The sequence below is a fragment of the Quercus suber genome, unplaced genomic scaffold (assembly GCF_002906115.3).
Source record: "Quercus suber isolate HL8 unplaced genomic scaffold, Cork oak 2.0 scaffold_770, whole genome shotgun sequence".
In the NCBI taxonomy this organism is placed as follows: domain Eukaryota; kingdom Viridiplantae; phylum Streptophyta; class Magnoliopsida; order Fagales; family Fagaceae; genus Quercus; species Quercus suber.
Genome location: NW_027070206.1, coordinates 179,330 through 195,478, shown reverse-complemented (window position 1 = coordinate 195,478; position 16,149 = coordinate 179,330). Strand labels below are relative to the sequence as shown.

General features: G+C 36.5%; 2 protein-coding genes across 2 annotated transcripts; both read left to right on the top strand.

Moving 5' to 3' along the window:
• Positions 1–816: 816 nt before the first annotated feature.
• LOC136064821 (T-complex protein 1 subunit epsilon-like) lies at positions 817–2,873 on the top strand. The gene is made up of 2 exons (XM_065767080.1): positions 817–1,164; positions 2,534–2,873. Exons 1-2 carry the CDS (start codon positions 966–968, stop codon positions 2,806–2,808), a joined length of 474 nt encoding a protein of 157 aa, XP_065623152.1. The 5' UTR covers positions 817–965; the 3' UTR covers positions 2,809–2,873.
• A 5,605-nt stretch (positions 2,874–8,478) lies between these two features.
• On the top strand, positions 8,479–15,873 carry LOC112015889 (T-complex protein 1 subunit epsilon). Its single transcript, XM_024048343.2, has 9 exons — positions 8,479–8,824; positions 10,196–10,514; positions 11,535–11,883; positions 12,239–12,371; positions 12,512–12,564; positions 14,345–14,447; positions 14,963–15,129; positions 15,205–15,318; positions 15,467–15,873. The coding sequence occupies exons 1-9, from the start codon at positions 8,626–8,628 to the stop codon at positions 15,635–15,637; spliced, it is 1,608 nt and encodes a 535-aa protein (XP_023904111.1). The 5' UTR covers positions 8,479–8,625; the 3' UTR covers positions 15,638–15,873.
• Positions 15,874–16,149: the final 276 nt, after the last annotated feature.

The following is a 16,149-nucleotide window of genomic DNA, read 5'->3' as shown; positions in this document are numbered from 1 at the left end:
TACTTGTGATAAAGGAAATTTTCGTTTTACTGCATTTTCAACCAAATTTATGGCTTTGGTTTCTAATTTCTACTATAATTAATTAATATCTTTTTAAATTTCACTTATTTCTATTTCAAATCGTCCTCTTCTTTTTTTTTTTGGATAGAAAAGATTGAGTAAAAACCACATAAATACAACGTTAAAGAAATAGTAAGAGTATGAGAAGCTTTAAAAAAGGTTTAGAAAGCTTACAAAAGCCAGCACAGGTAACTAAGGTAAGCATGGCAGCAAAATGAAAATAGTAAATTGTTCTCTTTTTAATTATTCATGTAAGAATTTTATGAGCTTTATATTCGAAGTTGAAAATCCCAAAATGAATTCAACCAACCGCGACTGTAAATTTACTGATCAGAGTAAGTAAGGTTTTTATTTATTTATTTATTTGTTTTATAATATTAATTAGTTGGGTCGGGTTGACCCCACCCTAACCTGAGAACCGAAATAAACCCGAGTATTTGACTCGAGCCCAACCTGAGCATCCATTAGACTCGCCCAAGATCTTTCAGGTTGGATGGGCTGGGTCCATGCTCAGCCTTAGGACCTTCATGTCCAGTTTGGAGGGTAAGAATATCCCAACCCTACTATTATTATGCCTTTGCAATGTTACTTTGCGCACCGAACTTGTCGGGTCAGAATCCTGCTAACTTAACCATAGATTAATTGACAAAAAAGAAAAAAAAGAAAAAAATTGCGATGGTATTGTTAAATAGCGGGCCCTTAATGGGCCAAATAAATAAACCACCCGGCCTAAATCCAAACCCTAATATAAGGAGTTTTGGCATCACTGTGAAGTGGCAAAAAGAGAGGGTTAGGGCTTTTTCAAAAACCCCTTGATTCTTCTCAGAGCTTCTACGCTCTCTTTCACTCTTTTGCTTTGCATTTCTGGCTGAGAGATCTGGTAAAACCGTGAAGTGAAACCAAAAATGGCGCTCGCTTTCGACGAGTTCGGGAGGCCATTCATAATCATCAAAGAGCAAGAGCAGAAGACGAGGCTGAGAGGACTCGAAGCTCAGAAGGCCAACATTTCCGCCGGAAAAGCCATCGCTCGCATCCTCAAAACCTCGCTCGGTCCCAAAGGCATGGACAAGATGCTCCAGAGCCCCGACGGCGACGTCACAGTCAGTACGTCTCTTTTTTCTTTTTTTCCTCTGAAATGAACTTTCTTTGTGGTTTTTTGTTTTTGATTTTGGTAAATTAGGGCTTTTTTTTTTTTGAAGTTTGATTGGATATTAGTTTTTTTTGGTTGATCTGTGTGGATCTGTGTGCTGTGTGTAGTAGTTAGTAGTGGTAAATAATTTGGAGCAAGTGTGTGCGCGTTGTGAACTTTGAAGTAATTGTGGAGGAAGGGATTTCATTTTTGATGCAACCGGGTTTGAGCGTTGCGGGCTTGAGTAGTTCGTTTAATATTCTATTTGAGTAACACTTCTTCAAACGTTGTAAATGTAATTGTTGAATGAAGAATGCTATAAAATGTTTATTAATCCACTTATGAGACTGCTGAGAGTGAACTCTCTACAGTTGCTAAATGGGGTTTAGTAATGGAATTGAGAGAAAAAAAGAAAAGAAAAAGAGCAGGATTATAGGCATTGTGATTTGCGAAATGGGTATTTCGTAATGGTTGCTTTTTTTTTTTTTTTTTAATTGTGTTGCACTTAATGATGTAGAAATGAAAAGAAATGAAAAATTGTGGACAATAAAGAAATAAACTTTGTAAATGTAATTGTTGAATGAAGACTGTTATAATGTGTTTATTAATCCACTGATGAGATTGCTGAGAGTGTACTCTCTCGAGTTACTAGATGGGTTTTAGTAATCGAATTTAGAGAAAAAAAAGAGCAGGATCATAGGCATTGTGATTTGTGAAATGGATATTTCGTAGTGGTTGCTTTTTTATTTATTTTTTATTTTTTTATTGTGTTGCACTTAATGATGTAGAAATGAAAAGAAATGAAAAATTGTGGACAAATAAAGAAATTGAATGAAAAAAGTTATAAAGTTTTTACTAATCCACTTATGAGATTGCTGAGAGTGTACTCTCTAGAGTTACTAAATTGGGTTTAGTAATCGAATTGAGAGAAAAAAAGGTCTGGATCCTAGGCGTTGTGAAATGGGTGTTTCATATTTTTTTTGGTTTTTTATTGTGTTGCACTTAATGATGTATAAACGAATTTTTTTTTTCCTAAAAGTATTCTGTTTGAGTAGTCCTACATTGTTAGCACCTTTTACACTAGTGCATGGGAATAACATATTTGTAAATGAAATTGCCGAATGACGATTACGAAGTGTTTGGTAATCCACTTGTGATATGAGACTTCTGAGAGTGTACTCTTTAGAGTTACCAAATCGGGGTTATTAATCAAATAGAGAGGAATCTTATGCCTTGTCAAAAGGGCATCTCATATTAGTTGCTTTTTTTATTTTTATTTTTTATAATTTGTGTTGATCCTTTGTTTTTGAGTGTTTCTTACCTTTTTATTTTTCATGTTGTTAGCCAACGATGGTGCAACAATCTTGGAGCAGATGGATGTTGACAATCAAATTGCAAAGCTGATGGTTGAGTTGTCCCGGAGTCAGGATTATGAGATTGGTGATGGCACCACTGGAGTTGTTGTCATGGCCGGTGCACTTTTAGAGCAGGCTGAGCTGCTTTTAGAACGTGGTATTCATCCCATTCGGATTGCAGAGGGTTATGAAATGGCCTCTAGGATAGCTTTTGCATATGGAGAAGATAGCTCAGAAGTTCGATTATGGAGTTTCAAATTTTGAGCCTTTGGTTCAAACTTGCATGACTACTTTGTCCTCGAAGATGTAAGTTCACTTCTCTCTCTCTCTCTCTCTCTCTCTCTCTCTCTCTCTATTGTGGTTCATTTCCGTGCTTTATTGGTATCACTAGAGTAAGTTCATCACCATTTGGCTATTTGATAGTTCATGTCACTGTGGTGGCATGTGTAAATGGATATTGAGGTAAATTTTCATTATATTGTTGGCATTTGCCCATTAGGTAAAGATTATTGATGGTTAAATGTAAACAATATCACGTATTGCCAGGTTTCATTGTTTGTTTAAAAAAAAAAAAAATCATATGTGCATATTGTGAGTCATGTTGACTCTGGACTAGTTAAAACAAAAGGAAGTTTTTATTTTTTTTTATTTTTTATTTTTTTTATTTTTATTTTTATAAAAAGTATTGGAGGTAAACCAAACCCAATTATACCAACCATGTTTACTATACTTGTATAACATGAGCTTGTAACCAAGTGGGATATTAAGTTGGTTAAAAATATCATAAAATTGACTTAGTTGGGATTGCGTGTTTTGTAGTTAACCTTAGCATACCTCCTCGACCTTGGGTTAACTTAGGACTGAGATCAGGTCGAGTTGGGTCGGTTTCATGGCCACCTGTAACCTGACTGGATAACAATCAGGTCTGTCAGAGAAGAACCTGACTTAATCCAAAAATTCAGGTCTTGGGTCGGGTCAATTTATTGGCTATCGGGTCTGGTTTCTCTCTCTCTCTCTCTCTCTCTCTCTCTCTCTCTCTCTCTCTCTCATTTTATTTTTATTTTTTATTTTAAATGTGGTGGTCAGGTTGGTTGATGATTCTTCCACTTGATTCTACATTTGAACAATCAAAATGATAATATCCAAAAATAAGACAAATTTGCAAAGCACTAGCTCAACGGATATGTATGTTTCAATTCATATACTTTTAAGAATGCAAATGTGTTTTTCTAAGAAATTATGGGACTATTTTGGAGGTCACAAGCTATAGATTATGCAAGGCTGAATTATAGCACGGTTTCCTTCTTCAATTTACTATTATTTGACTAATTTAATTTTTGTGACACATAATGAATGGCCAAATTTAAAATAGAATTCAAATTTGGAATCAAGATTTAATTAAGGAAGACAAGACTCAAAAGATAACTTTAATTTCAAAAGGTTTGCATTAGGAAAATTTCAAAAGATGATTATGATTGGCAAATAATTTATGAAACATTCTAAGTTAAGAAGAAATGACACCCCTCAAAGCGCCAGGTCCAGATGGAATGCCCCTTTTGTTTTATTAGGACTTTTGGGGTACGGTGAAACAGGATGTTACCTCATCTATTCTAGCATGGCTAAATTCAGGGACCTTGCCTTCACCCTTAAATCATACCTTTATAGCTCTCATTCCTAAAACAAACTTACCTGAACATGCTCACCAATACCGCCCAATTAGTCTATGTAATGTGATGTATAAAATCTTTTCTAAGGTTTTAGCCAACCGATTAAAAAAATTACTCCCATCCATTATTATAGAACACCAGTCGGCCTTTACCAAAGATAGATTAATTTCTGATAACATTCTTGTGGCTTTTGATACTTTACACAGTCTACAAAGATATAAATCTGATTCACATGGGTTCATGGCACTAAAATTGGATATGAGTAAAGCTTATGATCGAGTAGAGTGGAATTTCCTTGAAGAAATTATGAGGAAAATGGGTTTTAATGAGAATTGGATAAACCTTGTCATGGTGTGTGTGAGGACGGTCACATACTTGGTCTTGGTGAATGGGGAGCCGTGTGGTATGATTCATCCAACAAGAAGGATTAGATAGGGTGACCCTCTCTCCCCCTTTCTTTTCCTTCTTTGTACCGATGGCTTAAGTGGTATGATAAAAAAAGTAGAAAGAAGAGGTGAAATACATGGGTACTCTTTTTGCAGAAGGGGACCAAAACTAACTGCTCTTTGCAGACGATAGTCTTCTTTTTTGTAGGGCCACAATAAAGGAGTGTGGAAAAGTATTGGAGATTTTAGAGAGGTATGAAGGAGCCTTGGGACAAAAAGTGAATAGAAGCAAAACAACATTGTTTTTTAGCAAGCATACCTCGATTAATGTAAAGCATGACATCAAAGTAGCATTGGGTGTCCCGGAAATCTTGTAGTATGAAAAATATTTGGGTTTCCCTTCCTTTGTTGGAAAGGGAAAAAAAGCTAGCTTCAATTACATCAAGGAAAAAATATGGAGGAAATTACAAGGTTGGGAAGGTAAATTACTATCTCAATTGGGTAGAGAAGTGTTGCTTAAATCTATTATCCAAGCCATTCCCATGCACACAATGGGATGTTTTAAAATTCCTCTTGGTTTGTGCAATGAAATTGAAAGCCTAATGAAGAAATTTTGGTGGGGACAAAGGGGTGATAGGAGGAAGATCCATTGGGTGAGATGGGAAGAGATGACGAAGCCTAAAACAGTGGGGGAAATGGGCTTTAGAGATCTTGCTTTGTACAATGACTCTCTATTAGCTAAGCAAGCATGGTGATTATTGCAAGTGAAACATCTCTCTTTTATAAGGTCTTTAAAGCTAGATATTTCCCAAACACTTCTATTTTGGAGGCACCTGACTCAAGATTAGGCTCATATGCTTGGAGGAGTATTCTTAGAGGAAGGGATGTAATTCTAAGTGGAGCTAGGTGGAGAGTTGGGAATGGGCAGAAGATAAAGATCTGGCAGAGTAAATGGCTTCCCAAGAAGTGTACATAACCAATACTTGAATGTCCTATAGAGGATTTTGCAAATTCAAGTGTAGATTCTCTAATAGATCCAATTAGAAGAGAGTGGATATCAGAGTTGGTGGATGGATTGTTTGTTCCAGAGGTTATAGAGAGTATAAAAAAAATTCCTTTGAGTCGTGTTGCTTCAGAGGACAAGCTGTATTGGCCTTACACCAGTAATGGAGATTATACCTGCAAATTGGGGTATAAATATCTCAAAGAAGAAGTTGAACTTTCAGCCATCCCACAAGTTTCACCAGATAGTGACAAGCAGCTTTGGAAAAGGATTTGGTCAATGAAGGTGCCACCAAAAGTGAAGAATCTAATGTGGAGAGCTTGCCGTAATGCCAGGTCCACTAAAACAGCTCTACTAAGATGAAACATCACTATCAATCCACTGTGTGATCGATGCCATGTTGCCCATGAAGACCCACTTCATTCTTTGTGGCCTTGCTCAGAGCTGGATGTGGTTTGGAGTGATGTGGAGCTGTGGAATTTTAGAAACTCAGTCGGGTTTATGGACTTCAAGGAGCTTTTTTCGTGGATCATAGCAGAAGACAAGAATATGAAGTTGTTTGATGTCATGGCTTGGTCTGTTTGGAACCAACGGAACAAGGCGCGACTAAACCAACCTGTAACAGCACTTCATTAGGTAGCATCGGTCTCTAAAGCTTGGTGGCAAGATTTCAGGGCACAGCAGGTGGATACTGATGAAATTGTGAGACATAGTGATAGAGCTGAAGAAAAACGTTGGGCCGCCCTCTGTGGAGTTAGTAAAAATTAACTTCGATGGTACAGTGTTTGCGAATGAAAATAAGTCTGGGATTGGCATGGTAATAAGGAACGAAGAAGGGTTGGTTTTGGCGTCCTGTGGATAAATGATATTTGCTTCAATTTATAAGGCATTGTGATCAGTCAAAAACTGATAATAAAAAAAAGGCAGGAGTAAGTTATTTTTTTTTTTTAGGGGAAAATCTGAAATTTTATTAATGAATACCTATCAAATCAACTTATAAAACTGAAAATAACTATGATAGGACATCTTCCATCCACACTACAAGATTCAGAATGCTTTTTGCACATTTAGCCAGACATGCGCTACTTGATTACCTTCTCTCTTAGTGTGAGAGTATGATAATTCATCAAAATTATTAGCTAAAGACTTGACATCATCTATCAACAAACCAATAGGAGATAAGCTGCTAACATCCACCCTTAAAGCTTTTATCACTGCTAACGAGTCACCTTCCAGGATAACTCGTTTTATACCGATATCTGAAGCGAAAGAGAGAGCAGCAGCTGCTGCCATGGTTTCAATCTCACACCCACTGTATGCCACTGGAATTTTCTTCGNCCTCGTCTTCTGCTCTTGCTCTTTGATGATTATGAATGGCCTCCCGAACTCGTCGAAAGCGAGCGCCATTTTTGGTTTCACTTCACGGTTTTACCAGATCTCTCAGCCAGAAATGCAAAGCAAAAGAGTGAAAGAGAGCGTAGAAGCTCTGAGAAGAATCAAGGGGTTTTTGAAAAAGCCCTAACCCTCTCTTTTTGCCACTTCACAGTGATGCCAAAACTCCTTATATTAGGGTTTGGATTTAGGCCGGGTGGTTTATTTATTTTGGCCCATTAAGGGCCCGCTATTTAACAATACCATCGCAATTTTTTTCTTTTTTTTCTTTTTTGTCAATTAATCTATGGTTAAGTTAGCAGGATTCTGACCCGACAAGTTCGGTGCGCAAAGTAACATTGCAAAGGCATAATAATAGTAGGGTTGGGATATTCTTACCCTCCAAACTGGACATGAAGGTCCTAAGGCTGAGCATGGACCCAGCCCATCCAACCTGAAAGATCTTGGGCGAGTCTAATGGATGCTCAGGTTGGGCTCGAGTCAAATACTCGGGTTTATTTCGGTTCTCAGGTTAGGGTGGGGTCAACCCGACCCAACTAATTAATATTATAAAACAAATAAATAAATAAATAAAAACCTTACTTACTCTGATCAGTAAATTTACAGTCGCGGTTGGTTGAATTCATTTTGGGATTTTCAACTTCGAATATAAAGCTCATAAAATTCTTACATGAATAATTAAAAAGAGAACAATTTACTATTTTCATTTTGCTGCCATGCTTACCTTAGTTACCTGTGCTGGCTTTTGTAAGCTTTCTAAACCTTTTTTAAAGCTTCTCATACTCTTACTATTTCTTTAACGTTGTATTTATGTGGTTTTTACTCAATCTTTTCTATCCAAAAAAAAAAAAGAAGAGGACGATTTGAAATAGAAATAAGTGAAATTTAAAAAGATATTAATTAATTATAGTAGAAATTAGAAACCAAAGCCATAAATTTGGTTGAAAATGCAGTAAAACGAAAATTTCCTTTATCACAAGTAGAAAATAAACTAAATAAATTTGTTTAAATGGAAAGAAATTAATGTATTTAAGGATAAATGATATTTGCTTCAATTTATAAGGCATTGTGATCAGTCAAAAACTGATAATAAAAAAAAGGCAGGAGTAAGTTATTTTTTTTTTTTTAGGGGAAAATCTGAAATTTTATTAATGAATACCTATCAAATCAACTTATAAAACTGAAAATAACTATGATAGGACATCTTCCATCCACACTACAAGATTCAGAATGCTTTTTGCACATTTAGCCAGACCATGCGCTACTTGATTACCTTCTCTCCCAACCCTACTATTATTATGCCTTTGCAATGTTACTTTGCGCACCGAACTTGTCGGGTCAGAATCCTGCTAACTTAACCATAGATTAATTGACAAAAAAGAAAAAAAAGAAAAAAATTGCGATGGTATTGTTAAATAGCGGGCCCTTAATGGGCCAAAATAAATAAACCACCCGGCCTAAATCCAAACCCTAATATAAGGAGTTTTGGCATCACTGTGAAGTGGCAAAAAGAGAGGGTTAGGGCTTTTTCAAAAACCCCTTGATTCTTCTCAGAGCTTCTACGCTCTCTTTCACTCTTTTGCTTTGCATTTCTGGCTGAGAGATCTGGTAAAACCGTGAAGTGAAACCAAAAATGGCGCTCGCTTTCGACGAGTTCGGGAGGCCATTCATAATCATCAAAGAGCAAGAGCAGAAGACGAGGCTGAGAGGACTCGAAGCTCAGAAGGCCAACATTTCCGCCGGAAAAGCCATCGCTCGCATCCTCAAAACCTCGCTCGGTCCCAAAGGCATGGACAAGATGCTCCAGAGCCCCGACGGCGACGTCACAGTCAGTACGTCTCTTTTTTCTTTTTTTCCTCTGAAATGAACTTTCTTTGTGGTTTTTTGTTTTTGATTTTGGTAAATTAGGGCTTTTTTTTTTTTGAAGTTTGATTGGATATTAGTTTTTTTTGGTTGATCTGTGTGGATCTGTGTGCTGTGTGTAGTAGTTAGTAGTGGTAAATAATTTGGAGCAAGTGTGTGCGCGTTGTGAACTTTGAAGTAATTGTGGAGGAAGGGATTTCATTTTTGATGCAACCGGGTTTGAGCGTTGCGGGCTTGAGTAGTTCGTTTAATATTCTATTTGAGTAACACTTCTTCAAACGTTGTAAATGTAATTGTTGAATGAAGAATGCTATAAAATGTTTATTAATCCACTTATGAGACTGCTGAGAGTGAACTCTCTACAGTTGCTAAATGGGGTTTAGTAATGGAATTGAGAGAAAAAAAGAAAAGAAAAAGAGCAGGATTATAGGCATTGTGATTTGCGAAATGGGTATTTCGTAATGGTTGCTTTTTTTTTTTTTTTTTTAATTGTGTTGCACTTAATGATGTAGAAATGAAAAGAAATGAAAAATTGTGGACAATAAAGAAATAAACTTTGTAAATGTAATTGTTGAATGAAGACTGTTATAATGTGTTTATTAATCCACTGATGAGATTGCTGAGAGTGTACTCTCTCGAGTTACTAGATGGGTTTTAGTAATCGAATTTAGAGAAAAAAAAGAGCAGGATCATAGGCATTGTGATTTGTGAAATGGATATTTCGTAGTGGTTGCTTTTTTTATTTATTTTTTATTTTTTTATTGTGTTGCACTTAATGATGTAGAAATGAAAAGAAATGAAAAATTGTGGACAAATAAAGAAATTGAATGAAAAAAGTTATAAAGTTTTTACTAATCCACTTATGAGATTGCTGAGAGTGTACTCTCTAGAGTTACTAAATTGGGTTTAGTAATCGAATTGAGAGAAAAAAAGGTCTGGATCCTAGGCGTTGTGAAATGGGTGTTTCATATTTTTTTTGGTTTTTTATTGTGTTGCACTTAATGATGTATAAACGAATTTTTTTTTTCCTAAAAGTATTCTGTTTGAGTAGTCCTACATTGTTAGCACCTTTTACACTAGTGCATGGGAATAACATATTTGTAAATGAAATTGCCGAATGACGATTACGAAGTGTTTGGTAATCCACTTGTGATATGAGACTTCTGAGAGTGTACTCTTTAGAGTTACCAAATCGGGGTTATTAATCAAATAGAGAGGAATCTTATGCCTTGTCAAAAGGGCATCTCATATTAGTTGCTTTTTTTATTTTTATTTTTTATAATTTGTGTTGATCCTTTGTTTTTGAGTGTTTCTTACCTTTTTATTTTTCATGTTGTTAGCCAACGATGGTGCAACAATCTTGGAGCAGATGGATGTTGACAATCAAATTGCAAAGCTGATGGTTGAGTTGTCCCGGAGTCAGGATTATGAGATTGGTGATGGCACCACTGGAGTTGTTGTCATGGCCGGTGCACTTTTAGAGCAGGCTGAGCTGCTTTTAGAACGTGGTATTCATCCCATTCGGATTGCAGAGGGTTATGAAATGGCCTCTAGGATAGCTTTTGAGCATATGGAGAAGATAGCTCAGAAGTTCGATTATGGAGTTTCAAATTTTGAGCCTTTGGTTCAAACTTGCATGACTACTTTGTCCTCGAAGATGTAAGTTCACTTCTCTCTCTCTCTCTCTCTCTCTCTCTCTCTCTCTCTATTGTGGTTCATTTCCGTGCTTTATTGGTATCACTAGAGTAAGTTCATCACCATTTGGCTATTTGATAGTTCATGTCACTGTGGTGGCATGTGTAAATGGATATTGAGGTAAATTTTCATTATATTGTTGGCATTTGCCCATTAGGTAAAGATTATTGATGGTTAAATGTAAACAATATCACGTATTGCCAGGTTTCATTGTTTGTTTAAAAAAAAAAAAAAATCATATGTGCATATTGTGAGTCATGTTGACTCTGGTTCATTGTTTTCCAATCAAAATGTGATAAAAGCATTGCTATTATCTATGATGTCGTTGAGTGTTGTCATATCTTGTGGTTCTGCCGCGGGTGTAGTGGGGTGTGAATTATATTTATTGTAATTCACTATATTATTCTTCTACAGTTGCCTGCAAATTGTGCCACTCAGGACTGTAATTTTTATAGTAATCATTAATTAATGATTGAATGGGCACAAGCCCATGAGCTTGAGCTGAAGTCCAGCATGTGGTTACCAAGTCAAATTTACCTAGTTGTTGCCTTTAAAGTATTGTAAGTAGTTGTATAAATGCAGTCTGGACTCTGGTATGTTTTCTGTAATTCCCAAAGTGTTCCGGACCTACACTTGGTTGTGTTTATCTTCTGTTATTATTTATGGAAGGATACTAAGTGAAACTTTGTGGGTGCGTAGGTGACTATTAAAGCAATTGAAAGAGCTCTGCCAGCTCTTATCATTCTAGATTGTGGGAACATTTAAAAAAAAAAAAGAAGCTTTCTACCTATCCAAAAAAAAAAAAAAAAAAAAAATTCTGAAACTTTGGCATTCAAGGGAGAGTATAAAAAAAAAAAAAAAAAAAAATTCTGAAACTTTGGCATTCAAGGGAGAGTAGTGATCTTTTTTAATGACACATTTGAAGAAGTGTATCTTTCCAGTGTTATGTACTGTGCATATTAAACCTGCTTTGTTATATTGCAGTGTCAATCGATGCAAGCGCAATTTGGCTGAGATTGCTGTCAAAGCAGTTCTTGCTGTGGCTGATTTAGAGAGGAAGGATGTTAACCTAGATTTAATAAAAGTTGAGGGGAAAGTAGGGGGGAAGTTGGAGGATACTGAGCTAATCTACGGAATTTTGGTTGACAAGGATATGAGCCATCCACAGATGCCAAAGCAAATTGAAGATGCAAAAATTGCTATCTTGACTTGCCCCTTTGAGCCACCAAAGCCAAAGACTAAACATAAGGTTGACATTGATACGGTAGAAAAGTTCCAGACTTTACGGCAGCAAGAACACAAGTATTTTGATGATATGGTTCAACAATGCAAGGTGGGATAGCGCTGTACTGTTTAATAGAATCTTTACCATTATTGTTATAAATTTTATTTCTTACATCTGTGACTCAGATTATGTTTTCTTTCTTATACCTTTGTAACGTTACCTGGTTAAACTCTCTTTTTGACGTTTACTCTTCTTTTGAGTATATAACTTTCAACTGCATAGTCTTTCTTCTATGGCTGTTTTCTAGCAACCTCTTTCATTTTGCCTAAAACTCTCTGTTATATTCCTTAGGCTGACTTCTGAGCTTACTTAGGTTTAATAATATACAAATCAAGTGTTTCTTCTTTCTCTTTTGACACCATGCCTTCTAGATTTAACAGAAGAGTGATTTATTGAGTTGCAGGATGTTGGTGCTACCTTGGTTATCTGCCAATGGGGTTTTGATGATGAAGCGAATCATTTATTGATGCACAGGAACTTGCCTGCTGTCAGATGGGTTGGTGGTGTGGAGTTAGAACTGATAGCAATAGCCACAGGTTTGTCTTGTTTTAGCTTTTCATGTCTTGATTTCGTGTGTTTTTTTTTTTTTTTGGTGGAAGATTACTTGAATTTTTTACGGAAGTTGTACTGTTTTTCCTTCTGTATGTCTCAGTGGAGTGATGGTATGTTTTTGTAGGTGGAAGAATTGTGCCAAGGTTCCAAGAGTTGACTCCTGAAAAGTTAGGAAAGGTATTTGTTGCTTCTTTATTGGTGTTGCTACTGCTGCTCTTGCTCTGATAATATAATGTACAGCAAGATAGTTTTTTGTTTGCATAACTAATGGGCATGATTGTTATTGTTTTACTTATGTCGTAGTCTAAGTTCATAGACAAAAGATGGTGTCAATTCTGGAGAGACAGATTCGGTATAAATAAATGGGTGAAACTTAAGGTATAATTTCTTAGGTGCAATACATTAGGTTCCCCAATTAAACTCAGACACATAGCTGCATTGAATTTACCTATATAAAAAAAAAAAAGGTAACACTGTTTGTGCTGTATTGGCTGGAATGCACGGACGCGGCTCCTGGAGCCGCACCCGCGTCCGACTCGGCGGGACGCGGCGACGCGGGAGGGACGCCGCTGACCGCGCGTCCGTGCCGCGTCGGGCTGCATCCTGCCACATGGATTCCCCGACTCGCGCCAACGCGGCTCAAATCGGGCCGACTTGAGCCGTATCGGCCGAAACCGGCGAAATGGCCGGTTCAAGCCGAAACGGCCTAGTCAAGCCGAAATTCAAAAAAAAAAAAAAAAAAAAAGTTGCAAAACGCACCGGCCTTAACCCCTTTCTTCTTCTTCTTCTTCTTCGTCTTCTTCTTCCATTCTTTTCGCCAGAGCCCAGCCGATCTGTTTTTTTTTTTTTTTTTTTTGATAAGTTTTGTTAAATGCCTTCCACTTAAAAGGCTTTACTTTATGTACAGAAGGAACATGCTTTATTTTGGTTTTTGTGCTCTCTGACCAAACACGTGAGCCACAGCCACTAAGCCTTTTTTTTTTTTTAAAAAATTTATGGGAAGTTCTACCTACTTAAAAGGCTTTACTTTATGTACAGAAGGAAAATGCTTTATTTTGGTTTTTGTGCTCTCTGACCAAACACGCGAGCCACAGCCACTAAGCCATTTTTTTTTTTTAAATTTATGGGAAGTTCTACCTATTTTAATACCTCTGTCAATAATTAAGTGTCAAAAATTTGTGAGTTGTATTCTAATTTCCGAACATCATGAAATGTTATAGTTTCAATCTTGTGGGTTGTATTTAACTTATGAACATTATGTTTTAGTTATTATCTACTATTGCTCTTAAATTTGGTATATATATATATATATATATATATATAATGTGAAAAGTATACTTAGCAATATATTAAAAATATAAATAAAAATATTTTTAATAATTTTTTAATCGCCGAGTCCCGCCGCACCCGCGCCCACCTTTTTCAAAAATTGCCGAGTCCCGCACCCGCACCCGCACCCGAGTCCCGAAACGCACCCGTGCTTCCTAGTGTATTGGTTAATGCAACCATGTGTGAAAATTTAAATGGAGAACCCAATGTACTACAACCTAAAATTGTGCCGAAGTTTTGCCCTAAATAAATTTAGGACACAACTAAAATTATTCTTAAATTATAGCGTGTTTCTTATTAAAAAACAACTTGCAATTTATGTTTCTTACATTTTGCATGCTTTATGTAAGTTAATCTTCTTACTTTGCATCTCCATAATACATGAAAATTTGGTTTGCATTCTTTAGATGGCTGGTTTGGTTTGAGAAAAATTGTTTGGCACAACAAAAGATTGAATGCTGTATATTGAACACTACTATTCCTAAATTGTAACTCTTGTCAAAAAGCGTGTTTCTTATCAAACACAACTTGCAATTTGTATCACTTACATTTTGCTTGCTTTTATGTAAGTTAATCTTCCTACTTAGTGTCTCTATATAACAAAAGAAACTTTGATTTGCATTTAAAGGCTGGTTTGGTTCGAGAAAAAGCGTTTGGTACAACAAAAGATCGGATGCTATACATTGAGCATTGTGCAAACTCAAGGGCTGTAACCATATTTATTCGTGGAGGTATGTCAATATTTCTGTTCTTATGACTTTTGCACGCATTTGTTTTACTTATTATGTTTTCTTAATTGATTATGCTCTGATTCTATTCATATAAAGCTAAACGCTCTAAAATATAGCTGCGATCAGTTTATTATCAGTTTTTGGTAGCATTAGATGTGAACTTGTGTGTAGATCTGAATTATGAGCTATATCTTGATTGAAGCTTGCTACCTTTTTTTTTTTTTTTTTTTTTTTTTTTTTAAAATTTTTTTTTATTTTAAATATCTTTGTATGGGTAATTTGCACATGCACCTGATGGGTTTTGAACCCAATACCTCACTCTCCACCTACACTTGTGAGAGGAGGAAGCGCTATTTGGGCCAGGGCTCATTGGTGCCTTTCAACTTGTTAGGATACTTCTGAATTAATTATTTGAGAATATTTTGGTAATATAAAGCCGAGGGAAACTGTAAAGGAATGTACTTCAAGGCATTTGATGATCTCATATCAAATTCTGGTGTTTGATGATGCGATAGGTAACAAAATGATGATAGAGGAGACAAAGCGCAGTATCCATGATGCCTTGTGTGTTGCTAGGAATCTCATTCGCAACAATAGAATTGTGTATGGTGGTGGCTCAGCTGAGATTTCTTGCTCAATTGCTGTGGAGGCAGCTGCAGATAGATACCCAGGAGTTGAGCAGGTAGGACTGTTTCTTTGATACTTATCCTTGCAATTAATTTGTAGACTGCTGAACACATTGTCCTTTAATCTGCAGTATGCCATCAGAGCATTTGCGGATGCTTTGGATGCTGTACCCATGGCACTTGCAGAGAATAGTGGCCTCCAACCCATTGAAACGCTATCTGCTGTGAAGTCGCAGCAAATCAAGGTATACATGACACGGTTATTATTTTTCATTCTGGCCTGATGGTTCTAATTTGCTCTCTTATCTTGTGCATTAAAAATTGAAAGTGTTGTATTTATACCCGTGCAAAATGGAATTGATTTCTAATCATTGTTTGGGGTTTAATATGCAGGATAACAATCCCTACTGTGGGATAGATTGCAATGATGTTGGCACTAACGACATGCGTGAGCAAAATGTGTTTGAGACTCTGATTGGGAAGCAGCAGCAGCTCCTGCTGGCGACTCAAGTTGTCAAGATGATATTGAAAATTGATGACGTTATCTCACCTTCTGAATACTGATATGTCCGGGACTAAGATATATAGTTCTGCTTCACTTGAGCTCATAGTATCTTGTTAGGTTGATTTTGTGTATTGAGTGACTCCGGAGACCATATGAACACTGTTGCTTATAAATTTTGGAGTGCCTTTGATTGATATTGTAGTATGATTTCTCGTGTTTAATATGTTGATTCTGTTGTTATCCTTTGAAATGAAAATGATGACTATTTACCCTGTGATCTTAGGGTATCTTAAAATGCTTGGTAAACTTTTTTATTTGCAAACATGCCTAACCCACATCTCTGTTGTGCCCACGCATCTGATGAATTCAAACTAACGTGGAGTGCCCCACTGGAAATGCAGCTTGAAAGAAGTGATAGTTCGGCTCGTCCATCAATAATGTAGTACTTCTAACATTATTTCCTGCCCTAGTTCTAACCACAAATTTTGCGTTCTTTTCTTGGCTTACATGTGGAGAGAGTTCAGTGATCATCCAAGAAGCCCCACGTCGTAGACATCAAAGGCCATCAGTG

Coding starts and splice junctions, on each gene's coding strand:
- LOC136064821 (XM_065767080.1), top strand. CDS start 966: ATGGCGCTCGCTTTCGACGAGTTCGGGAGGCCATTCATAATCATCAAA. Junction 1,165..2,533: donor CGACGGCGACGTCACAGTCA/GTACGTCTCTTT, acceptor TCATGTTGTTAG/CCAACGATGGTGCAACAATC.
- LOC112015889 (XM_024048343.2), top strand. CDS start 8,626: ATGGCGCTCGCTTTCGACGAGTTCGGGAGGCCATTCATAATCATCAAA. Junction 8,825..10,195: donor CGACGGCGACGTCACAGTCA/GTACGTCTCTTT, acceptor TCATGTTGTTAG/CCAACGATGGTGCAACAATC. Junction 11,884..12,238: donor ATATGGTTCAACAATGCAAG/GTGGGATAGCGC, acceptor ATTGAGTTGCAG/GATGTTGGTGCTACCTTGGT.